This window comes from Vulpes vulpes, chromosome 2, assembly GCF_048418805.1.
Source record: "Vulpes vulpes isolate BD-2025 chromosome 2, VulVul3, whole genome shotgun sequence".
NCBI lineage: Eukaryota > Metazoa > Chordata > Mammalia > Carnivora > Canidae > Vulpes > Vulpes vulpes.
The window spans coordinates 102,009,211-102,036,015 of NC_132781.1; the positions used below are offsets into that span (position 1 = coordinate 102,009,211).

General features: G+C 42.3%; 1 protein-coding gene, 1 non-coding gene and 1 pseudogene across 8 annotated transcripts in view; all 3 read left to right on the forward strand.

Moving 5' to 3' along the window:
* Positions 1-26,805, forward strand: part of PDSS1 (decaprenyl diphosphate synthase subunit 1) — a 49,949-nt gene that overhangs the window by 452 nt on the left and 22,692 nt on the right. For 2 of the 7 annotated variants that reach the window (XM_072742243.1, XM_072742270.1), the window contains exons 1-4: positions 301-482; positions 6,600-6,664; positions 7,091-7,211; positions 9,872-10,002. In XM_072742243.1, coding sequence (XP_072598344.1) covers positions 354-482; positions 6,600-6,664; positions 7,091-7,211; positions 9,872-10,002 — 446 coding nt within the window. In that variant the 5' untranslated portion in view covers positions 301-353. Of the gene's footprint in view, positions 1-300; positions 483-6,599; positions 6,665-7,090; positions 7,212-9,871; positions 10,003-26,805 lie in introns of those variants that run through there. The other 5 variants (XR_011997947.1, XM_072742259.1, XM_072742222.1 and 2 more) reach the window with 4 other exon arrangements.
* Positions 11,477-20,989, forward strand: LOC112931107 (E3 ubiquitin-protein ligase Mdm2-like; annotated as a pseudogene).
* On the forward strand, positions 15,195-15,298 carry LOC112931172 (U6 spliceosomal RNA). Its single transcript, XR_003237292.1, has one exon. It is a non-coding gene; the product is annotated as a U6 spliceosomal RNA (small nuclear RNA).

Here is a 26,805-nt window from a genome sequence, read left to right on the forward strand (position 1 = left end):
TCTGCTGTAAGTCCGCGGGGCGCCCGGCTCCCCGGGGCGGCGCGAGGAGCGCCGGAGACACGGCCCCGCCACGGCGGCGGCGCCGGCGGAGGGGGTCGGGCCACCCGCGAGCTGCGGGCAGGGGAGAGGCGCGGGGCGGCGGCGGGGTTGCGGCCGGAAGCGCCCAGGGTTCCGCGCGGCCGCCCAGGAGCGCGCCCGCCGCGCCGGCCGGGGGACGAGCGGGCAGCCGCAGCCGCGGCCGGGGCGGGGCCGAAGCTCTTCCTGGGCCAAGTTTCCGGCTCCGGGTCCCGGGAGGCGGACCCGCCGGGCCACAGGCGGAGCCAGCGCTCCGCCGCGGCTTTCGGACTCGGACCATGGCCTCGTGCAGGTGGCCCTGGCGGCGCTGCTGCTCCTGGAGGCCCGCGGCCCGGAGCCCCGGGCCCGCCTCGCCTGGCCGCGCGGGGCCGCCCGGGCCGCCCTCCGCCGCGGACGCTGGCGCTCAGGTGAGGCCCCGAGGCGCGCGCGGGGCGGTGGGGCGCAGAGGTCACAGCGCCAATGACAGCTGCGGGCGGAATGAATGGAGCTGGCGGCACGTGCGTCGGGGCGGGGGGGCCGCGCTGCAGGGGGGACCTCGGACCCGCTGGGGGGGCGTGCAGCGGCGGGCGCGGGGCGTCTCCCTGAAGTCGGGACGCCCGGCTGGCGCCTGCAGAGCGTGGCCCCGGGGGCCGGGGGGGAGGGCGGGGGGGGCGCCGGGGGAGCTTGGGGCGGGAGAGCTGAGCAGCTCCGGGGAAGTGCGCGGCGGGGGTAGTCAGGTCGCCTCCTGCCGCCCGGAACCCCTGAAGCCTGGAGACCCCGCTGCAGTGCTTCCCTTTCGGATTTCAGCCAGGGCTTCGGGAGATCAGGTCTTCATTGGGATTTTAGAGCAAAAGGTGCTTGCTCGGGCTCAAGAGACCAGGTGGGCTCGGCGCAGGCGGTCTCGTGCAGGATGCAAGGCTGATGCTCAGGGTGGACCGGACTTCTGCCGTACAGTCCTTGCTTCCCCGGAAGGGCGCTGGAAGGAGAAGAGGTCTGAGGATGTCAGGAGCAGAGAAACCTTGAACTTTGATTGAATGTGACGTGGACTCCACTTGAAGTGGAGTCAGAATCTCAGCGCTAACCGTGACTACTTGTCTCTCTCCTGGGCTGCTCTTGGGCCCAATCTCATTTTTCTCCATTTCCGGCCGGTTTATTTAGCCCCTATAAATGGACACGTTCTGGGGCTCCTATGCGTCTCTCCTGCACTCTGTAGTGATGGACTCTCACGTGTCATAGAGTAGGCCCATTCTGTTTAGAACAAAATCTGTAGACTCCCTGTCCTTTTTAGAGACTTCCAACAGTCACAGAGTAATTACAATGGGAACCCGTCATCTGCAAAGTCTTCTATTACTTCCACAAAGGACTCGTCTTTTTCACTTGGCTTTGGGACACTTCGTATTCCCATGAATTCCTCAGACACCATTTACCTGTATGAAATACGTAGCATTTACAAATGTCTCCTTTGTACCAAGATGGATACATATCACAACTTATCCAGAATAAATATTTGGAGAGAGATGACTGCCTGGGTCAGCAGGCAGTCACTAAAAAAAGAATTTGGGAAAACAGTCTCAGGGCTTTGCTGAGATGCATTTCAGTACTGTCCTAAACAGATTTCATATATTTCTAGCATCACAGATGAAGGTATTATTTGGAGAGATGCTTGCACCCACCAGGTGATAGCACTGGATACTTCTTGCTCCTTTTTGTTTATTCATTTAAATTCCAGTATAATTAATGCACAGTTTTGTATTAGTTTCAGGTGTGCAATGTAGTGATTTGACAGTTCTGTACACTGTGTGCTTATCATAAGTGTACTCTTGATCCTTTTCACATATTTCACCCATCCCTCACTGACCTCCTCTCTGGTAACCATCAATTTGTTCTCTATGAGTAAGAGCCTGTTTTTTTGTCTCTTTTTTTTCTTGGTTCATTTGTTTCATGAATTCCACATGTGAGTGAAATCATTTGGTATTTGTCTTTCTCTGACTTATTTCAGTTAGCGTTATATTCTCTGGCTCTCTCCATGTTGTTGCAAATGGCGAGATTTCATTCTTTTTAATGGTTGAGTAATATTCCATTGTATATATATCACATTTTCATTCAATGGAGACCTGATTTGCTTCCATCTTTTGGTTATTGTAAATAATGCTGCAGTAAACCTAGGGGTGCGTATATCTTCTCAAATTAGTAGTTTTTGTACTCTCTGGGTAAATACCTAGTGGTGGAATTACCAGATCATATGGTAAATCTGTTTAATTTTTTGAGGAAACTATTTTCCATAGTGGCTGCATCAGTTTGCATTCCCACCAACAGCACACAAGTGTTTCTTTTTCTCCACATCCTCAACACTTGTTTCTTGGGTTTTGATTTTAGCCATTCTGACAGGTGTGACATGATACTTCATTGTGGTTTTGATTTGCATTTCCCTGATGATTATTAATATTAAGCATCTTTTCGTATGTCTTTTGGCCATTTGGATGTCTTCTTTGGAGAAATGTCTGTTCATGTCTTCTCGCTTTTAATTGGATTATCTTTTTTTTGGTGTTGAGTTGTATGGGTTCTTGATATATTTTGGATACTAACCCCTCATCATATATATGATTTGTAAATTTCTTCTCCTACTCAGTAGGTTGTCTTTTTGTTTTGTTGTTTGCTGTGCAGAAGCTTTTTATTATTTTTTTTAAAGATTTTATTTGTTTATTTGACAGAGAACACAAGCGGGGGAGCATCAGGCAGAGGGAGAAGCAGACTCCCTCCCTTGCAGGGAGCCTGACATGGGGCTTGATCCCAAGACCCCAAGATCATGACCTGAGCTGAAGGCAGATTCATAACCGACTAAGCCACCTAGGCACCCCGCTTTTTATCTTGATATAGTCCTGGCACTCCCTTTTTTTTTTCTAATTTTTTTTAATTATTATTAATTTATGATAGTCATACAGAGAGAGAGAGAGAGAGGCAGAGACTCCCATGCACCGGGAGCCTGACGTGGGATTCGATCCCGGGTCTCCAGGATCGCGCCCTGGGCCAAAGGCAGGCGCCAAACCGCTGAGCCACCCAGGGATCCCTCCCTTTTTTTTTATGAAGTGCCCACTGAGCAACTTTCTTAGCCACAGAAAGGATGCTTACCTGGAGAGAAAAATGCTCAGTGTTTTCCATGTCTGCTTTCATGAGCGCAGGGTGGGACTGCATTGATCATGCCAATGCCATATATTGCCGATTCATGTATTATTGGTATTTTCACTATAAATGAATACATTAGCCTTCTGGTGTCTGCCACAGGTGTGTCTTTGGTTAGTTCAAGTCTTTTAGGGCCTGCTAGCCTTTAGGGACAAAGGGCAACAATAAAATCCACATCTGCTCCTTAGTTACAGCTCTGCTTCCTGATATGTGTACAGTCTCCCAACTTAACCGTTGGTAGTGTTAACAAATCCTGTAATAGGACAAAAACCAGTTTGCATTTGTTACTGCCAAATCACTTATCAGCTTATCTGTTTTTGATTCTTACTCAGCAATTTTTTTTTTTTTTTAAAGGAAATTCATGGGAGGAAAGGTTGGCTTTCAGGAGAGAGTATGTGATGGAAAGGAACAGTATTGGAATAGGAAAATGAGTGTCTCTGCTGCCAGTAGCACCACATCAGTCGGCGTGGAATGCTTCACTGCTCTTCTGAGTGCCTCTAGTCTTATTTCGGAAAACATTGCTGCATCTTAAAGCAGAAAATAACTGAGTGTAGATACTGTAGATCTGTAGATACTGTATTAAATGTATACAGTGTGCTAGGCTCTGAACTAAGAGCTTTACACACCTCTGAATTAATCACAGTTTCTCTCAAAGAGTAGGTATTACCAGAAAGATGTCACAAAGTAATATGGCCAGGAAATGTTGGGATGGAAACCAAGATCCATCTTCCAAAGACCAGGCTTTTAACAAATGTTACACTATGTAATGGTTAAGAACACTGATTACCTGTGTAATATTTTTTTAATTTAAATTCAATTTAGTTCACACATAGTGTATTAGTTTCAGAGGTAGAATTTTGTGATTCATTTGTCGCATATAACACCCAGTGCTCATTACATCAAGTGCCCTCCTTAATGCCCTTCACCCAATTACCCTATTCCTCCAGCAACCCTCAGTTTGTTTCCTGTGGTTAAAAGTCTTTGTGGTTTGCCTCCCTCTCTGTTTTTATCTTATTTTATTTTTCCTTCCCTTCCCCTTTGTTCGTCTGTTTTGTTTCTTAAATTTCACATGTGAGTGAAATCATATGGCATTTGTCCTTTTCTGACTGATTTATTTCACTTAGCATAATATATTCTGCTTCATCCACATTGATGCAAATGACAAGATTTCATTCTTTTTATGGCTAAGTAATAGTTTATTGTTTCTGTGTGTGTATGTATATATTTTATTTAATTTTCCATTCATCAGTCGACATCTGGGCACATTTTTACCCATTCATCTGTCAATTGACATCTGGCCTCTTTCCATGTTTTGGCTATTGTGAACATTGCTGCTGTAAACATTGGAGTGCATGTGCCCCATCAGATCACTATTTTTGTATCCTTTGGTTAAATGCCTAGTAGTGCAATTGCTGGGTCATAGGGTAGAACTGCCTTAGCTGTGTAATTTTAGCTCTTCATTGCAGTTTAGAGGTTAAAAGACTTAAACTTTTAAGTATTACAATGAAATACTGAATTCATGTGAATTACCCACAAAGGCTGAAAGAAGTAGGTTAAATATCATATAATGGTAAAATCAAAAGAGAGGATTATCACGTTGCTTTCTTGGGACATTATTAATGTTCTTATTGATTTAGTGAATATATAATGCTATGATAGAAGGACTAGAACTCAGCCAGTCTTCCTTGGCCACTGGCCTGCCTGGCAAAGTCAGCCTTTACTGCTTTTTTAATATGTCTAAGGCAATGTGTGTTGCTTTAGAGAAAAATCAGAAAATAGAAACCAAAAAGAAATTAAAAATTCCCACAATCCTATTTAGTAAAAAAAATAAAAAAATAAAATAAACTATTTTTAATACCCTACTTGAGATGCTTTTAAACCCTATTCTCTGTGTATTTTATTTGTGCATGGGTGTCTGTAAAAAATTTTTGTGGGATCATATATATATATGGTTTTGTAGATGCTTTTTTCTTTTGTTTTATTTTTTTTAAAGATTTTATTTATTTACTTAGAGAAAGAGAGAAAGAGAGAGCCCGCACTTGCACAAGCAAGAGAAGAGGGAGAGGGAAAGAATCCCAAGCAGATTCTGCTTTGAACATGGAGCCCAATGCAGGGCTTTATCCCATGATCCTGACTGAGATCATGACCTGAGCCATAATCAAGAGTCTAATGCTCAACCAGCTAAGCCACCCAGGCACCCCCTTGCTTTTTTCTTTTGATATATTGTCAGCATATCTGTATATCAGTTTCTCAGACTTGACTTTTCTGAACTGCAAGCTTGCCAGCAGTATAAAAAACAAGTAGGGTCAAATAGTGTAAAAGCACGTCGGAAGACTTTATCACAAATAGAGAAGATTCATTCTATTTTTCTTGTGCTAATTTTGTCCTTTTTGTCAAAATACTTTCTTCAGATACAGAGCCCTTACCACATTATGTTAGGAAATCAGTAAAGTTTTTTTAAGTAACCTCTATGTCCCAGGTCAGGCTTGAACTCCTAACCCCCAAGGTAAGGAGTCGCATGCTCCACTGACTGAGCCAGCCAGGCACCCCTGTAAATTAGTAATTTTTTAAATGACTGTGCCCCTCTATCCCTTAAGATTGGTGGTCTGTATCTTTGGGTCCACAGTGCTCATCACATTTCCTGGCCCATAGTAGTACTCAGTAATCATTGGAACCAATATCTGTTGTCACCATCTCTGAATCTTTTAGTACACTTCTGTTCTTGATCTCTTAAGTTAATATTCTCAAACAAGTGCTACTGAGCTTGCTTGTTGTTTACTGTTACTGATCAAGAAGAAACATTTCCAAGTATGTTTGGAAACAGTAACTTAAAATAGGTAGTGTTCATGTATAAATGTAAATTCATTCTTCAACATTGAAGTCTTTCTCCTTTTAACTATCTGGTCTGATCCTTTGGGGAGCTTGATTACTCTTTGTTTTCATTGGGTTTAAGAACGTGAATGAATGTAAATAACACTAATCTTTACTATTCTCTGACCAATCTTAGTTAAATGGAAGGAAATGGTTTTAAAACTGCCTTTTCAAGTCTGGAAAGCTGGATGGAATATGTAAACTAGTTTTCTTTGGAGAAAGGATAGATTATATATGTGGATTTTTTTCCTTATGTTCTATAATGCCAAATACTGTTTTTGTAGAAGGAAATTTTTTATCATCATCTTTTAAAGTTTGCATCTATCTACAAAGGAACAGCTAGAAGATAAAGATCATATTTATTATGAATTTATCATGAGTTCATATTATATGTGAATGAAGTCTATGAATTATGAATGTTTTTATTTATCTGGCATTATAAACAAATATTTCATGAATATTCTTACAAGTTCCTTAATACTTTTATTTTATAGATGTCCTATTTTAATCTTGTGAAGAGTCTAACATCTGCTTTTCCAAATAGGTATAGTATGTCACGGTAAGTTTATGATCTGTGTTACAACTGCTGAAATTATTAGCCATATTGCCAGTAAATTTCTGTCCTAAATTGTGGTAGGCTAGTCCAACAAATTGAATATTTTGGTAAACTAAGTGCTATAATATCTGCTCTGTTTTACCTCTGCCTTTTCAAAAAATGGGACTATAATAAAATTTTAACTCAGAACACAAACTAATTTAGTCTTTGATTTGGGGGTTCTAAAGGTCTTGGCTATAAAAATGAACTATTGATCTATTGTCTAGCAAGAGCAAAATTCTGTGTGTATTTCTAAAGTATAACCATTTTGGATGCACGCTTAATCTCCAGCAAGTAGATATGTATATAATTCTTACTTAAAATCCAAATTATATCACTTAAATAAACGGCACTCAGGCTTAACATTGTATACATTTTTGCTTGTCCCAGGTTCCACCACACAACGTCAGCAGTGTGCTGTTGTAGTAAAACACAGAGTGGCGAGAAATACACCGATCCTTTCAAACTTGGTTGGAGAGACTTGAACGGTCTGTATGAGGACATTAGAAAGGTGAGAGAGTTCTGATGGTGCTGTGAAGTAATGCTGATTTCTTAGAATCGTGATAGATGGTGCAGCTTTTCAGATAACATCCAATGATGTTGCAAACTTGATTCATGAGTGTCCAGTTTCTGGTGTTTCCTGAATGACAAGGAGATGGGCAGGGTGGAGGATGCAGTGCACATTCCCGTACAGAATGAGGTTATTGCAGAGTTGGGGAACTGAAGAAAACATACAGGTGGCGCATACTTGCCCTCTCCTATTCCTTCCCCTGCTCCCTGCATAGTGAGGTGCTAAAGATCAGTGCCAGGCTGCCCCAAATCAGGCTTTCTCCATTAACTGCTTTTTTTCCCCAAAACTTTTCGTGGATTCTTAGATGCTGCCCAGAAATGTTCACGTGCCCCTCGTCTACTCTCCTCCTCAAACCCCCACTCCACTCTCCTGTTCTCCCAGCAGCGCCGTTGCTTATTTGAACGAGCTAGGCAACACGTTGAGGAGGTTCTCCCTGGGCAGTGGCTGTGTCACCATCTGTGCTCCCATCCATGCCCAGCTGCGGGCTGCTCTCCTTTCCTCCCTCCCTGGTGATATAAACAGTTCCCTCCTTTCAAGGCGTCCCTTCCCTCCAGCTCTGTCCCGTGCCCTGTGCCTCCTCGATGTCAGTGCCGTAAGAACAACTCCCACCCCTGCCTGTCTGCTCCCCTTTTTCCACAAGCTCTCCCTCCTGGTGTGTCTCCCATCCACCGTCGGTGCTCCAGTTCATTCGTGTTCACCCTTTACAGGACCGTCCCTTCCCTTCCCGTGTTCTCTGCCTCTTTCTTTCACCCCTTCATGTTTCCTCCACCATCACGCTGTGCCTTCCTCCCCAGCCTCTCCTCTGAAACTGCTTTGCCAGCCGTTGGCTTCCATAACGTGCTCTGCTAAATCCAGTGGACCCTTTTGGTTTTTATTTTTTTATTTTTTTTTGTTTGTTTTTTGTTGTTGTTGTTGTTGTTGTTTTGGTTTTTATTTTGGTTGACGTTGTTGTCGAACACCCGACACTGTCGACCACTCCCCACTGTGTAGAACACTTTTCCTTGGTTTCTGTACTTTTCTCCGTCTCTGAAGTCTCAGGCCATCCTTCAGGCTGCTTCCTGGTTTCCTCTTTGTCCCCTCCCCACCCTTTTTTGATCATCCTGCCATTTCTTTGGGTTCTGTTTGTTCCCACTTCTGTGTCCTCAGTTTACCTGTTCCTGTACTTAATGATTCCCAAATAATATGCCTGTTCCTCATTAAATTGTCTCTCTCAAAACCACACATCTAACTGTCACTGGGCAGTTCCACGGAGTGTCTATGACTGTCTCAAACTTAACGGATCTGAAACTCTACGTTCACCTCCTAATCATTTTTTTTCGTTTCCTACTCATTCAAGGTAGCGCCCAGCAACCTGGGCAGGATCCTAGAATTGCTCCTCTCGCCCTTCCACATCCTCACCAGTCTCTAGCCTTCAGTCCCCATGGTCTAGGTCAAGCCACACCCAATTCTGTGGCCCTGTCACTGTTGCTCCCCCAGTAAGCATCCTTAGCCAGCGGCAACCCCTTCTTGCTCCCAGAGGAGCTGCACTTATCTCCAGGACAGCACCCCTCATACTGTGTATTGCAATTACTGTTTTATTTCTCCCCATCTAGACAGCTCCTCAAAGGCATTGGGGAGGAGCTGTCTTATTTTTCTTTGTAACCTCTGCATTTATTATCGTGCCTGGCTCTGAAGTCGATATTTTGGCGAATTAAAAGACAAGCCCACTGTACCATGTTCCCCTGAGCCTGGCTGAGGGTCCTCAGGTCTATTCTTAGCTCCCATTGCTTTGGGGACATAAGCTGTGATTCGTTCTAGGAAGTTCTTGAGAGGCAGGTACAACAGACATAAGTCCATCACCTCGAAGACTCTCCCTCCTCTTCATGAATCAAAATCCTACTTATTCTTTAATTACAGATCAAAGCTTTTATCCTCCATTAAATATTTGGTTTTCTAGCCCACTCTGATTTCTCCCTTCTCTGAACTTTTGCTGCATCTAATTTATTACATTTCATTTAATTATGTCATTGCTCAGGTTGCCAGTCTGAACATTCTATATTGTTAAAAAATTTACTCCCCAGCTCAGTTCTAAGCTCACAATCAGGCAAACTTCCTCTGTGAATTTTTGACGTCTGGCTGAGCCAGGCTGACTGATCCTGGCTTCTTCCAGCCACCAGCTTATCTTCCTGTCCCTCATATACAGCTTTGCCTCCATACCCCAGACACCCCCTCAACTCCTGCTTCATTGGCTCCCACACTTCCCATCTTTGTCCTCTCCCTTCCTCCACCTTCCAAGCTGCTCCCAGCCTGTTCCTTTTTGGTCCCCAGGCCACCTTTCCTCCTCCTCCCCTGTTGGAGTCTTTGGGGACAGACGGCACTGCTTGCGATGGCCCTGTAGCCACTCTGGGCAGGCCAGGCATCACTTGTGGCCCAGCTGCAGCGCAGCCAGCCAGGTTTGTGGCCTTACAATGTTGGAACCTCTTCCAATTGAGTGTTGAATTTCTCAAGTGAAATGAGTACAGTGAGTACACTGAGATCAAATCAAAGTTTTGTCATAGAAATCCTGTTGCCTTTAATGTGCTATCATGATGCCACATTGACACAGAGAAACTTCATTGCAGGAACTACTCATATCTACAACCGAACTTAAGGAAATGTCTGAATACTACTTTGATGGTAAAGGAAAAGCCTTTCGACCAATTATTGTGGTGCTAATGGCCCGGGCATGTAATATTCATCACAGTAACTCCCGGTGAGTTCTTTACTTTCACTCCTCAGTCGTTTTTATATTTGGCAAATCTTCCTACTCACAGTTGCCATTTAGTTCCCTGATGGAGAGATAGCGTTTATCTTAGAATCCACTTTGTTTCTGATTTTGAGGCACCAAAGTCACCTGGCCTAGGCATCTTCCCTTGCCACACTTTTTAATGTCCTAAAAGAACAACTTTCGCTGTAAGGAACTATTTTGAAAAGAATTTTAAAAGCCAAATTGGGTTTCCTCACTCAGAAGTAGAAAATAGCAAGGTGTGTGCATACATGTAATCATCATAGACATGGGGCAGTTAGTCCAAAGGTTAATCATGATAAAGTCATGAACTATGTGCCTATGCTGTGAGTCTGGGCACTACACGCCCTGTGGGCCTGCCTTCCTGTGACTGTTGGAAATTTGCCAAAGAAAAATCTTGGCAAAAGAATGCTAGTGGTCCTCAACTTTTATGTTTTGAATATATATATAATGTTTAAATATTAAAGCCACCTCATTAAAGGAAATCTTAAAAGGATTGGCCCCTTACCCCAGGCAGCCGCCTCTGCTCCTCCCTCCTCCCCTCTGCACTTTTATTCATTCGGTACATGTGTGTAATCCTGTGCTTTGCTTTGTGTATTCCTTCTTTTTTCACTCTTGACCATGTCACTAGAGTGTGTCTTCATAGTTGTTATTTTTATATCATGTGATCTGCTGAGGGAAGTCCCAGCACCCATCACATACTCATTCACTTCCCTCATGTTGAACATTTGTATTCTAGTCCCTCTTCCCAGCGGAGCACACTTTAAGGAATGCCTCAGGGAGTGTCAGGGGTTGCCTCTTGGCAACTGCTGCCCTCAGCCCACTGCAGCCTTTTGTTCCCTGCTGCTCCAGCACATTGCATCACCTCAGGGTGCCTCCCACTACAGCCCCCCACCCCCCAAGACTGCCCAGGTGCTCATAGTGAAGTGAGGCAGTGAAATCTCTGGCAGTGGACCACACTCAGGACCATTTGCACTTCACCCGGAAGGCAGAGCAGCACAAATGAGCCAAATTTGAAATATATCTCACACCATCTAGAGCAGGGTTTCTCAGCCTTGACATTTGGGGCCAGATAATTTGCATGGGGGCTGTGTGTTATAGATGGTAGCAGCGTCTCTGGCCTCTATCCATAAGATGCCAGTAGCCCCCTCCTTGGCCAAGTTGATGACAACCAAAAATGTCTCCAGACATTGCCAAATGTTCCCGGGGGGGGGGGGGGGGGGGGGGGCAAAATCCTCCCTGGTTGAAAACCACTTGTCTAGAAAGAGTACATATTTATAATTTCTCAGATTAATGTGTAATACCGTTCATTACCCTCAGAGGTACCATGGGAAGGAAATATCCTGTATAGCTTTATATCTTCTTCGCTTGTCATCCCCATGGTTGGAAGTGTTTTCAATTTGCCTTGCTGAAACTGTATAAACCGTTGGTTGCAGAAAACATGGGAGAATGTAACACAACAAAGGCAGTGCTAGGTTACAAAGTAAGTTTAGGAGCGCCTGACTGGCTTAGTAGAGCATTAGACTCTTGATTTCGAGGTTGTGAGTTCAAGCCCCATGGTGAGGGTCGAGTTTACTTGAATAAAATAAAAAGTAAGTCGCACACTGCCCTTTCTGGGATGTTTTAGCCGTGACCTCAATCCCCCGTAAGTGATGGGAGCAGGGCTCACCAGAGGCACAGTGCAGAGGCAGGGTCTGGCTACACTCTCCAAGCCCCCACTTCTTAAGAATACTTGCTTCCTAAGAGCCCTTTTGAATCAGCCTCTTAATTGGCTAAATATCTAAGCTGGCACTTCTGTCTGTGCCTCTTAATGCAAGAAGGGAGGGACACGGTGGCAGGACGGGAGACCTGGGCCATTTCCGGGTTCGATTCCTGAGAAAGACTTAGAACAGTAAGGACTAAAGGTAGCCATAGATGAGGGGTGGGACCTCACAGAGCTTCTATTTCTAGCCGGTGCCACTGGAGGCATCCTCCAGGCACAGGGGCACCAGCACCCATTCCAGAAATTCCTTTACTGGCTTGTTGGTAACGGCAGAATTGAGAGAGCCCTGCTTTATCATTTGACAAAGTTTAATGGCTTCTATGCGACTTATCAGACATCATCTTCTCGTTTGTGAAATGTGTGTTATATAGGTAAATAAGAATCCTAGAGGAAATTTTGGAAAACCTAATAGAATAGACACCTAAGAAATTGTGAGGGGGAAAAACTACCTTTTATTGATTTTCCTTTTCCTTTACCAAGCTTTTCAGTGGTCCATTAAACATTCCTTGTCAGATTACTAGGACTTCTTAACCTGAAGTCCATGGGGAGTCTCATGGGGACCTGTGAGTCCCTTTGAATTGCATACAGAATTTTTTGTGTATTTGCATTTTTCTGGGGAAGGTTATCAGAAGTTCATAATATATCCTCAAAAGGTAACATGGCCCCAAAGAGCCTAAGACTCAGTCTTTATATTTGCTGTCAGTGTCCTGATAGCACAGTATCTGGGCAGGTCAAATAGGAACACACAAACAAAAAGACTCAGACTTGAAAGGTCCAGAACACAGCTGTAGTGGTTCTAAGATGTGCCATGTAGATCTTCCTGCAATGGACTCAGGGCTGGACCAGGTCTTGTTGGCAGAGAATCTTGAGTTCTCAGCCTCTTCAAGGATTGTGTCCATGCAGCAAATCCTTGCACCAGCGCCAGCCCAAGGCCTAAGAGAGGAAGGGCCATCGTGGCTCCAGGACACGCCACAGATGGGCCTGCATTATAGAAACTTCTCCCTCTACCCAGTCCTGTTTCATCCTCTCCCTCCCACGGCTTTTGATCCCAGGGGCACTCCTGAGACAGACATCTTGTACTTTAAACTTCAGAGTCTGCCTCCCAGGGAACCTAGTCTGCACTGGAGTTCAGCAAACTAACTATAGGTCAGGACTTATTTTATCAAAGAATCTGGATCAAAAATGAGCTTTAGAGTAAATAGATTTCTATAAAAGCCCTCTACTCACTGAACATAGCACAGCTGTAGTGTCTGATCTTTCTCAAACAAGCCAAGCTCCCTGCTCAGCAACCTCATTAAAGGGACCGACCTACTCTTGTCACCAATCTCAGTACCATCCATTCCTGTATGGAAGTCTTCCAGCACTAGAAGTGGATATCAGTGCCTGTGATTGGAATAACAGCACTGCTCACATTTTATTGGTCTTGATTTTGCCAACGGCCAGGTGGCACTGAATTCCACTGGTCCAGTTTACAAAGCCAGACATTGGTTAGATGGTACAGCTTATAAGGGGCCATTTTCATATTAGTTATGATATCAAAGGTCCAAGTGTGATAAAATCTTAAATGCAGAGGAGGTAACTTTTATTATTCTAATACAGACAAAGGAAATTACAAAAGCCTACCCTGGGAAAACTATAACAAAATAGTCCATATGGCAGCATCTTACTTAAATGGTTCTTAAGATCAGGCCATTCACAATTCAGGAGCCATTCCTGGTTTCTGTATGTGTTCTGAATCACTGAACCAGCCACTACGATAGTGATTTATGGGAGAGGCAGGAAAGTTGATGCCAAAAGAGAGGTTTTTGCTTTTAACCTAGGAGATGGCCCTTTTGATGTATCTGTATTCATTACTGAAATGGATCTTAAGGGCAACAGGGGGCACGCATCAGGCATACCAGTTGGGCTCCTTCTGTGCCCCGTGCAGCTGGAAGGAAAATGGAGCAAGAACCTGAGCCCAAGGGGCAGCCCTAACCCCTGTAACTCCAGTCCTATCACTGTCGCTGCCAGGAGCCTCCTCTGGAACTAATGCATTCTAGCATCCCAGTGGCCTGGAGCCTGCAAGTAAAATGGTCCAGGTCATTGTGTTTCTGTGCCCAGTGAAGGGAACTGGGAAGTCTTGAGGGTCCCTGCTCTGCCTGCTAGGCATGCAGAAAATCCCATTTGGTGAAGAGCAGCTGTATTCACTGGTGATTAAAGCAAGATACCTGTGGTCAGCAACAGAGCACTTGTTCTACATCAAGCCAGGCAGATGTTCAGTACCAACATCTGTCTACTGATGGTCCTGTAAGTACCTCACAGATTCCAGCTTCTGAACAGACCCTGGGAGACCAAAGCCATTGCTTTTAAAGTTGTTAAAGTCTGTCAGTTCACAGAAAGACACTTAGCCTATGAAAGAGGACTCCTTGGGCATCCCAGATCCAAGGTTAAGAGTTGCACTCAAGATACATGATACACACACACACGCACACAAAGATACATGATACACTATACTAATCTTCCTGAGACAGAAGCTATATTTTATCTTGGCCAGTATAACTAAATGATTACGAGATGAGAAGCAACAACATATTGTTTGTTGTTCTAGTGATCTTCCAGAGGATTTGTTTGCAGAGCCAAACGTCTCTGTGAAAGAGCACAGGAACATATATACAGTGTTCTACACAAACGTGGTAGTGGTCAGTCAGCAGGGACCATCACATTCAGGCACATCTGTGAGTGATAATAGGCTTCATCTTGAAGATGAGTGTGATCAAAAGTACCCTGACGAGCTACAAGAAGAGAAACCTTTACCTTCAGATTTGGTATCTATACCATGTACCTCTTCTAGAAGGAGAGCAGTTAGTGAGGCAGGAGAACATTCAGATAAAAAAAAAAAAAAAGGAGAACATTCAGATGAATGATCTGCTGAATGACAAAGCATCATCGATCTGATAGTATTTCCTGAGAGCATTTCCCTTTCCTTTGATGAAAGTCTCTATGTGTAATAAGGAAAGTACATTTTGAAAAAAGCAGTAGCAGTGAATTAATGGGGACTCTCACACCCAGATCTTGATGGCGTAAAGAGAATATTTAGGTAATCTGTTGGATCAGGATTCAGTTTCAGGTCAATTTAGTGTGGATTTTGAAGTTGAATCTCTCCATTCAGAAGATTGTAGCCTCAATGAAGATGGATAAGAACTGTCAGATGAAGATTATGAGGTACATCGCATAACTGCATCAAGCAGGGGAGAGTGATACAGATGCATTTGAAGAAGACCCTGAAATTTCCTTACTTGGCTATTTGTGTACTTCATGCAATGAAATGAGACATCCTCTTCCTTGTAACAGATGTTGGGCGCTTTTTGAGAATTGGCTTCCTGAAGATAAAGAAAAGATGAAGAGAAAATGCCTGTGAGTGCTCACTTCAGCAAATACACTAAAATTGAAATGATACAGGGAAGATTAGCATGGCCCCTGTGCAAGGATGATATTCAAATTTCTGAAGCATTCCATATTTTTAACACTGACAAAAAATAGTGAAGCTTACAAATTTTAAAGATAAAGAGAAAATCCTGAAAGCAGTTCAAGACAAGGTCCTTAATCTACAAGGGTAGAAATATTAGACTGGCAGCAGACCTATCCACAGAGACCTGGCAAGCCAGAAAGGACTAGCATGATATATTCAGGGTGCTAAATGAGAGAAACATGTAGCCAAAAATACTTTCCTTATCTGGCAAGACTTTTATAGAGAATGGAGGGAGAGATAAACAGCTTCCAGGACAAAAAGAAACTAAAAGAATTTGTGATCACAAAACTAGCCCTGCAAGAAACATTAAAGGGATCCTGTAAGTGAAGAAAGAGCCTAAAAGCAACACAGACCAGAAAGGAACAAAGACAATATACAGATGACTTTACAGGTAATACAATCGCAGTACATTCATATCATTCAGTAGTTAATCTAAATGTAAATGGGCCAAATGCTCCAATCAAAAGACACAGAGTATCAGATTGGGTAAAAAAGCAACACCCATTGGGGATCCCTGGGTGGCTCAGCGGTTTAGCACCTGCCTTCAGCGCAGGGTGTGATTCTGGAGTCCCAGGATCGAGTCCCACATCGGGCTCCCTGCATGGAGCCTGATTCTTCCTCTGCCTGTGTGTGTCTCTCTCTCTCTGTGTCTCTCATGAATAAATAAATAAAATCTTTAAAAAAAAAAAAAGAGCAACACCCATTGATATGCTGTCTGTAAGAGACTCATTTTAAACCCAAAGACACCTCCAGATGGAAAGTGAGGAGAACCATTTATCATGCAAATGGACCTCAAGAAAGCAGGGGTGACCGTCCTTATATCAAACAAATTAGATTTTAAACTAAAGGCAATAAGTAGTAAGGGATGAAAAGGGACACTATATAATATTTAAATGTTATATCCAACAAAAAGATCTAACAATTATAAATATTTATGCTCCTAACTTGGGAGCAGTCATTTATATAAAATCAATAATTAAATTAAGGAAACACATTTATAATAATACAATAATAGAAAGGGACTTTAACACCCCACTCACAGCAATGGACAGATCATCTAGGCAGAAGATTAAGAAGGAATCAAGGGCTTTGAATGACACATTGGACCAGATGGACTTCACAGATACATACAGATCATTCCATCTCAAAACAACAAATACACATTCTTCTCAAGTGCACATGGAACATTCTCCAGAATACATCACATACTGGGTCACAAGTAGGGTCTCAACTGGTACCAGAAGATTATTCCCTGTATGTTTTCAGACCACAGTGCTTTGAAACTGGAACTCAATCATAAGAGAAAATTTGGAAGGAACTCAAATACTTGGAGGTTAAGGAGCATCATACTAAAGAATGAATGAATCAACCAGGAAATTAAGTAAGTAAAAATCCATGGAAACAAATGAAAACACAACTGTTCAAAATCTTTGGGATGCAACAAAGGCAGTCCTGTGAGGGAAGTACATAGCAATACAAGCCTTTCCCAAGAAACAAAAGTCAAATATACAACCTAACCACACACCTAAAGGAGCTGAGAAAGAACAGCAAATAAAGCCTAAACCAAGCAGGAGACAAGAAATACTAAAGATTATAGGAGAAATCAATGAAATAGAAACCAAAAGAACAATAGAACAGAACAGCAAGACTAGGAACTTATTTGAATAAATTAATAAGGGCAGCCCAGGTGGCTCAGCAGTTTAGCACTGCCTTCAGCCCAGGGCATGATCCTGGAGACCCAGGATCAAGTCCCATGTCAGGCTACCTGCATGGAGCCTGCTTCTCCCTCTGCCTGTGTCTCTGCCTGTCTCTGTGGTCTCTCATGAATAAATAAATAAAATCTTTTAAAAAAGAAGATTGATAAACCCCTAACCAGACATATCAAAAAAAAAAAAAAAAGCAAAAGGACCCAAATTAATAAAACCATGAATAAAACAGAAGAGATCATGACCAACACCAAGGAAATAACAATTTTTTTAAATTTTTTTTGTATTTATTTATGATAGTCACACACACACACACACACACACACAGAGAGAGAGAGAGAGAGAGAGAGAGACAGGCAGAGGGAGCCCGATGTGGGATTCGATCCCGGGGCTCCAGGATTGCGCCCTGGGCCAAAGGCAGGCACTAAACCGCTGCGCCACCCAGGGATCCCGGAAATAACAATTTTAAGAACATATTATGAGCAACTATATGCCAGCAAATAAGGCAATCTGGAAGAAGTGAATGAATTCCTGGAAACTTAAAAATTATCAAAACTGAAATAGGCAGAAACAGAAAACCTGAACAGACCCATAACCAGCAAGGAAATTGAAGCAGTCATCAAATATCTCCCAGCAAACAAGAGTCCAGGACCAGGCGGCTTCCCAGGAGAATTCTACCACACATTCCAGGAAGAATTAACCTACTCTTTGAAGGTAGAAAAAATAGAAATGGAAAGGAAACTTCCACTCTCTGTGAGGCCAGCATTACCCTGATCCCAAAACCAGACCAAGACCCCACCCAAAAGGAGAATTACAGTCCAATATCCCTGATGAACATGGATGCCAAAATTCTCACCAAGACGCTAGCTGGGAGGATTCAACAGTATATTAAAAGGGTTATTCACCATGTCCAAGTGGTATTTATGCCTGGGCTGCAAGGGTGGTTGGACATCCGTAGATCAATCAATGTGATACACTACAGTAATAAAAGAAAGGACAAGAACCACAGGATCCTCCTAACAGATGCAGAAAAAGCATTTGACAAAAGTACAGCATCCTTTCTTGATCAAGACTCTTCACAGTACAGGGAGGGAGGGACCATATCTCAATATCATAAAAGTCATCTACAAAAGGCCCACAGTGAATATCATTCTCATTGGGAAAAGACAGCTTTTCCCCAAGGTCAAGAACATGATGGAGATACCTACATAGTACCAGAAGTCTTAGCCTCAGCAATCAGACAACAAAAAGAAATAAAAAGGCTTCCAAATCAGCAAAGAAGAATCAAACTCTCAGTCTTCACAGATAACATCATACTTTATCTGGAAAACCCAAAAGACTCCACCCCAAAATTGATAGAACTCATACAGGAATTCAGCAGTACGGCAGGATATAAAATCAATGCAGAAATCAGTTGCATTTCAATACACTAACAGTGAGACAGAAGAAAGAGAAATTAAGGAGTCAATCCCACTTATGATTATACCAAAAACCATATGATACCTAGGAATAAACCTAACCAAAGAGGTAAAGGACCTGTTCTCTGAAAACTATAGAACACATAAGAAAGAAATTGAGGAAGACACAAAGAAGTGGAAAAATATTCCATGCTTATGGATTGGAAGAATAAATATTATTAAAATGTCTATGCTAGGATGCCTCGGTGGCTCAGTGGTTGAGCATCTGCCTTCAGCTCAGGGCATGATCCCAGGTCCTGGGTTCCTGGAATTGAGTCCCACATTGGGCTCCCCAAAGGGAGCCTGCTTCTCCCTCTCCCTATGTCTCTGACTCTCTCTCTCTCTTTATCTCTCATGAATAAATAACTAAACCTTTAAAAATAAATAAATAAAATAAAATGCCTGCTACGTAGATCAATCTACACATTCATTGCAATCCCTATCAAAATACCAACGATGGGGCACCTGGGTGGCTCAGTTGGTTAGCCAGCTGCCTTTGGTTCAGGTCATGATCTCAGGATCCTGGGATCAACCACTGTATCGGGCTCCCTGCTCAGAGGGGAGTCCTCTACCTCTGCCCCTCACCCTACTTGTGCTCTCTCTCTCAAATAAATTTTTTTAAAGATTTTATTTATTCATTGTCAACTAATCCTTGACAAAGCAGGAAAGAATATCCAATGGAAAAAAAGACAATCTCTTCAACAAAAGGTGTTGGGAAAATTGGACAGCCACATACAGAAGAGTGAAACTGGACCATGTTCTTAAACCGTACACAAAGATAGTCTCAAAATGGATGAAAGACCTAAATGTGAGACAGGAATCCACCAAAATCCTAAAGGAGATCACAGGCAGCAATCTCTGTGATCTCAGCTACAGCAACTTCTTACTATACTTGTCTCCAAAGCAAAGGAAACAATCAGAAATGACCTACTGGGACTTCATCAAGACAAAAAGCTTTTGCACAGCAAAGGAAACAGTCAACAGAACTAAAAGACAACCTACCCGATGGGAGAAGATATTTGCAAATGTCTTTTTAGATAAAGGGCTGGTATCCACGATCTATAAAGAACTTATCAAAGTCAACACCCAAAGAACAAGTAATCCAATCAAGAAATGGGCAAAAGACATGAACAGACATTTCTCCAAAGACCTACAAATAACCAATAGACACATGAAAACATGCTCAGCATCACTCAGCATCAGGGAAATTCAAATCAAAACCATAATGAGATACCACCTCACACAGGTCAGAATGGCTAAAATTAGTAAGTCAGGAAGCAACAGATGTTGGTGAGGATGCAGAGAAAGGGGAAAGCAGTTTTATGCTCTTGGTGGGAATGTAAGCTGGTGCAGGCACTCTGTAAAATAATATAGAGGTTCCTTAAGAAGTTAAAAATAGAGCTATCCTACAACCCAGCAATGTATACTAGGTATTTACCGCAAAGATACAAAAGTAGTGATCTGAAGGGCCATCTGGCCCCTAGTGTTTATAGCAGCAATGTCCACAATAGCCAGACTATGGAAAGAGATCCAGATGTCCACTGACAGAAGAATGGATAAAGAAGATGTGGTATATATACAATGGAATGTGACTCAGCCATCAGAAAGGATGAAATCTTACCATGTACATTGATGTGGATGGAATCAGAGGTTATTATGCTGAGTGAAATAAGGCAATCAGAGAAAGAATGATCTCACACATGTGGATATTAAGAAACAAAACAGAGGATCATAGGGGAAGGGAGGAAAACAGAATGGGAAGAAATCAGAGAGGAAGACAAACCATGAGAGACTTAACAATGGGAAAGAAACTGAGGGTTACAAAAACAAAATAACTACAGTGAATGATTCCAGAAAATCTGTGCTGTGCAAAATGATGATAAAATCACACAAGTCTCTCAATCCCAAGAAAGTGAGGACTGTTTTTAGCCATCAACTCCTGATTAACATCATTTGTAGCCGCCAAGAAGTCAAAACAAAACAAAACTACAAAACAAAAGTTAAAAAAAAATGTCAGAGTTTGAGTGGGAAGAAACAAGATGAAGAAGAAAAAGGTAGAATCTAGTGTTCTCTCTTTTAGAGGGGAAGAAGAGCAGAGAGAGAGAATCTCAAGCAGAATCTCCCCTGAGCATGGGGCCCGACTAGAGCCTCAATTTGATGACCCCCAAGACCCATGACCTGAGCTGAAATCGAGTCAGGCACTCAACTAGCCGTGCCACAGGCACCCCTCTAGTTTTCTCCTTAATATCACTAAACCCTGTGTGGTTTCCCAAGGTGAACCTAAGAACAGTTACATGGCTCATGGCAAAACAGGACATCTTGTGGCATGCTTTATGTGTGCAAAGAAGCTAAAGAAAAGGAATAGGCCCTTCCAGTATGTAGACAACCAGTTCAAATGATTGTGCTTATTTCCCCTAGTAGACAGGTGTATAAAAGTAGAATTCTGGATTTCAACCCATATAACCCTAAAATTTTAGATTTTTCTAAATTCTCAAAGCAAGAAAATGTCTCAGACACGTAGATTTCTTCTCTGTAGTTTAATTTACCTTCTTTGGGAGGGGGGATAGTAAATATTTTACTTGGTTTTAGAAAAGTTTCACTTATGTCTGTATTTTATATTTAAGTTTTAATGTAAATTGTATTAAAATTAAGTTCATCCTTTACCCCTACCTCTCATATTTTAAATGATTTTCACTTTCTTACATCTTAGAGAAGTATCTGATTTAAAATACAGAAGTAGGACATTTAAATTATTTCAGGTGGGAGTGTTTATATAAAAGATTTAATATTTAAATTTTAGATACTTTTAAACCTTCCAGTCCTTAATTTCTCTGCTCTTTCAGGGCATCTTAAAATATTCTTTCCACATAAAAAAGAAATTGGTAAATGTATTTGGTGGTACATGAGTAAAAACGCACTTATTCTCCACTCTTTTGGTTTAGTAAGAAATAGATGGTAATGGTGTCATTTGAGAAGTGAAGAAACCCATCATTTACCCATAAAACAAAACTTGTTTAAGGCCCCATAGTACAAAGCAGAATGGCCCTACAGGTCTAACTTGTATACCTGGCCCTTTACACACCTAATTTCAGGATTTAGTGCAATCTGTTATTTTCCCTAAATTGAAAAACCATTCTGAGACACTTTGAAGTGCCTTCTCAGGCTGTATTGCACAGTCCCTGGTAGTTACCTAGGTTTCAGACCTTTGCTTATGGCCAGTTTTAGAAACTGTTGAGTTCTCAGACTAATTCAGAAATTTAGTAAACAGAAGGATTGTTTTTAAACTAGCTGGGAATGTCATAATTTCTTTGCTAAATTGTCCAGAAATTATGCACCATTTTCCTTCCAGAAAGATGGGGGTCCGGATAGAATTCTGAGGGCAGCCCGGGTGGCTCAGCGGTTTAGTGCCACCTTCAGCCCAGGGTGTGATCCTGGAGACCTGGGATCGAGTCCCACATCAGGCTTCCTGCATGGAGCCTGCTTCTCCCTCTGCCTGTGTCTTTGCCTTCTCTGTGTGTGTCTCTCATGAATAAATAAAATCTTTAAAAAAAAAAAAGGATAGAATTCTGAAAAATTCTGAAATATCTCCCAAACTGTATACGTTAACATCTCGACTTATCTTTAAATCGGAATCTTGAGCAAAGTAGTGAAAATAACCACTTTGATTTAAGGTCCCAGATTTTCCTCTCATGTACACCAATTATATGTACTCAGGTAAGAACAATAAAATTAACTGGACTGTAAGTTTACAATAGAACTGAGGAATATAATTTTACATAGCAAATTTGTGTGCCAGTTACTAAGAGTACATTATATTAAACTTTAAGGCAAAACCATACATACATATGACTTCTCCATATATGTATATGAAAGTAGGAAACATGGCCACAGGAATTAGCACCTTAGCCCAGGACTGGTCCTCAGAAGTGCAGGAAAGCTTTATTGAGATTTATAATCAGCTTGAACTAAGAATCTTTCTGAGGAGAGTTGATAGGAAAAATGAAATTATAAACACTGTATGTTCAAGGTATATTATGCGTTGACTATGCTATTGACAAAACATTCACATCTGTACGTAGTTTCATTCTAGTGCCTCTGCATTACAGATGTCCTCTTGATTGTCTAAACGTTTAGTGTGTGTGTGTGTGTGTATATATATAATTTATTGATTTACAAATAAAAACATTAAATGTTTGATTAAAAACTGTTTCAAGAATATGACTTTTGGACCTTATAAATAATTTCGTACTACTGAGTTTTGTTTAAAAAGAAATTATATTTGAGTATCATCTGTTTGGGTAATCAGAGGCACATGTGTGAATGTGCTTTTCTTTTTAAAATAGCCAGGCCTTCCCACTGTGGTAGAACATATATTAAAGGACAGCTTGACACAGTTGGGAGCCTCCAAGGCATTGAATAGACTCAACTTGAGAGAAATGATGTTACAGTTTAGTAGGGCCATGCAATGTTGTTCTCTCCCTGTGTGCGTGTGTTATCACAGGGCAGGTCAGCTTACTAGTTTCTCAGCTAGTGATGGTGAATGGTCTGGAAGGGATGGAGCAGGGAGGGGACTTGGGCTAGCCACCTTGCTGCTTGTCAGCGTGAAAACCCCAATTGTTATTGCTTGTAATTTCTCTGTATCATCTAGGAAACTGAATTCCATGAGGCCAAGAACCTCTTCTTTAAAAAAAAAAAAAAAGATTTTATTTATTCATGAGAGACACAGAGAGGCAGAGACTTAGGCAGAGGGAGAATCAGGCTCCCTGTGGGGACCCGGATGCAAGACTTGTTCCCGGGATCATGCCCTGAGCCAAAGGCAGGCACTCAACCACTGAGCCACCGAGGCATTCCCCAAGAACCTCTTCTTGATTATGACACATATGTATGGGGGCTCGATAAGAACTGATTGAGCGAATCAAAGCATTGGGACCGGAGTCTTATAGCTGGCTTTAAAGCAGGAGCCTGGGGATCCCTGGGTGGCGCAGCGGTTTGGCGCCTGCCTTTGGCCCAGGGCGCGATCCTGGAGACCCGGAATCGAATCCCACGTCGGGCTCCCGGTGCATGGAGCCTGCTTCTCCCTCTGCCTGTGTCTCTGCCTCTCTCTCTATCTCTCTGTGACTATCATAAATAAATAAAAATTAAAAAAAATAAAAAATAAAAAAATAAAGCAGGAGCCTGCCTACATAGACCAGGGTTAACTGTTGGCATCGTTTAGTTCCCTTTCATTTTTAATAAGGGTTTTTAAGTTACTAATTAGTGTGTAGGCGTTTGTTGGCTTATGAAGGTAACTATAAGTTGTTGTGCCGTTGTATCTTGAAGAGTTTGTAGTCGGACTTGCTGGTGTTAGGATTCGGAATGGGGCTTTGATCTAGGCTTTACAAAAAAGTGTTTCTTCAGTTTAGAAAAAATACCAACTGTTTAAAAGTTTGTGCCTGTTTTTTCCATCCTAAAGCTAGCTTTCAATTATATATGGCAGGGAAATTTTTTTTTTTTTTTGACATTTTCAAATACTCCTTTAAAAAGACAAATATATGAAAGCAGCAGTGTGTAAGGTGCTCAGAAGCGTTGAATATGTTGTTATAAAATGGACTATTAACAAGAATTAATAAAAAGCAGAAAAAAAATTTAAAAGGGATCTTGAAGTAGAGTCTATAACAAAGAATACCAACTGAGGTGGAGGAGATTTTGATAACCAGATGGCCATTGATTTTATTGGTGAGGTCAAGCTCAAGCATAAGGACATCAGTGAGAGCAAGAGGCCTGCAGGACTTAATAAACATACCCCGTGCACCCTCTTCCAGCACCCAGCACACCAAGATGATGTCATCATGGAAGGAATCAAGCACACTTCCATTCACTGTGCCCAATTTGAAGAAAAAACGAATCCTTTGCTGATTGTATAGTACCAGCTCTGTGGAAAAAGCTGTGTGCAAAGCCAGCCTGGCTGAGTTGTAGGTCTAGACTTCACGATGGCAGATTGCTCTCCAATACCCATAGATCCGTAACTTCTGCAGTGACTCTTCAGTGGCAAGAACAGTAGCATGAACCCTTGCACCATCTGTGATGCAGCTTTGTAGGCGTCCGGTCTGTCTGGAGATTTATCTAAAATATCAGGAGCTGCTGTGCTTGGATATCAATTCTTTTCTTTTGGTGTTAGAACTGCTCCTGAATTCCTGACTTTGGTGGAGAATGAGTATTTGAATGTACTTTTATCAGCTAACAACTAGGAAATGCAGTTTATATCCCGAAGCATTGGATGGAGAAGGAGAAGGACTTTATTTGCATTTTAAGTAGTGAGTTTCTTCAGGACCAAAGCGATAAAGTATTCTGTCTTAGCCTTGAAAACTCCTAATGACGCAGAGTGTAAGAGGGCAGAGAGTCATTCTCCAAGATCATGCAGGTGAGCAAGTGAGCCGCTCTGTTCCTGGGCTGTGAAGAGACTTGGAGATTCAGTAGCATAAGACCTCGAACTGACCCCTCTAGGTTTCAGGGCATGTTTATTTTTTTTTAGGATTTTATTTATTTATTCATGAGAGACACACACAGAAGCAGAGACACAGAGATAGGGAGAAACGGGCTCCATGCAGGGAGCCTGATGTGGGACTCCATCCCAGGATCCTGGGATCACAACCTGAGCCAAAGGCAGACGCTCAACCACTGAGCCACCCAGGTGTCCCTCAGGGCATGTTTAGAATAGGAGAGTGCCCTCCTGTTTCATTTGCCCATGATTTAGAGACAGTGCAACCATCAATCAGAAAGTCTGAGTTGGTACCAAAACCTGTCTCTAGGAAAGCTTCCATTTGTGGCTCATGGTGAATCAAATAAAGACCACTGCTTGAAAGAACAGCATTTCCCAAACTGTGCTTCAGAATCACCTGCCGTGCTTTTCTCCACTGCAGATTCCTAAGCCTCATCATCAGATTCTGACAAGGTAGACAAGGGATATATGTTTAAGAAACACGAAGTTTGTCAAAGTCCTAGCAAGCAACGTGAAACACTTATTTTTAGGATTGTTAGACAAAAAGAATGATTTGGAAATAAAAGCTCCTGTGTCTCTTATCCTAAAGGGAGGCCACATTTTCTATTTAAATTTGCTTCTCACATTTGTTCTGAACCAAAGCAATCGATGAACAAAGTTTGAATTTCTGTTTGGAGACAATTTTCCCACCCTGGGGGTTTTACTTGGAATTTGTTAAAAGACTTCACATTATGCTCAGTCAGTTAAGCATCCGACTCTTGATTTCATCTCAGGTCATGATCTCAGGGTTAAGCATCCGATTCTTGATTTCGACTCAGGTCATAATCTCAGGGTTGTGGGGTCAAGCCCCACATTGTCGTTAGGCCCCCCACTCAGTAGGGAGTCTACTTCTCTCCCCTTCCTCTCCCTCTGCCCCCACCCCTGTGCTCTCTCTCTCTCTGTCTCTCTAAAATAAAATCTTAAAAAACAAAAAAAGACTTAACAGTACGTGTGAGTGTGAATAAGGAAAAAAAGCATTTTGCTTCAATCACATGTAAGCTGGGTAGAGAGTATGTGGGGGTGGGGCGTGTCATATTGTTCCACCTATTCTTTCTGTGTTTCAAATACTTTATTATAAAAATTTTGTTGTAAGTCTAAAGAAGAGGAAATAACAAACATCCCAGGGCTGCTGAATCATCACATACTCGTGCGTGTGTGAAGTCCAGGGGACAGAGCCAACTTGCAAGCGAGGGCCTCCTTTTTCTCATGCTGTCTTGCCAGTCTGACTTTTCTTAGCACCTCTCCTAGAATCTGAGAAAGTGTGTCAGCTATTTTCCAGTAGGAAGTGGAAATGGTGCCCAGCTTTTTGAAGGCATGACTCAGTTTGGCTCTTTGGAGATTTCATCTTAAAGACAGTGTGAGAGGTTTCTGTAATAAGTAAATTTCAGTTCTAGCCTTTACACTGTGCTGTGGAAGAGTGTGGCAGTGTTTTCCAGACATTAGCCAACACACATTAAAGCTTAGTTTTGTACGAGGAAGGACATCAGATACCATTAGAAAACATCTAAAATATGTTTCTCATCTGTAGGGGGGTGTCGCAATGCCAAATAACATTCTAAGCAAGAATCCTAATTGCATCAGTCAGTAATTTAGCCGTGTAAAATGGCCTTTCTGTGTACATCCAGTCTATAAGATTTCAAAATATTTTAAGAAATCTTTGTTCTAATATCCTCATATCACAAAAACTCCAGTGTCTCAATAAGCACTGCCATTTCCCTGCAACTTCCTGGCAGGAACCCCTGTGCGCTGACATAGTTTGTGCTAGTGGAGGTCAGACCCTGCTTACGAGAGCATGAAAAAGACTAGGGGCCCTCACAGTG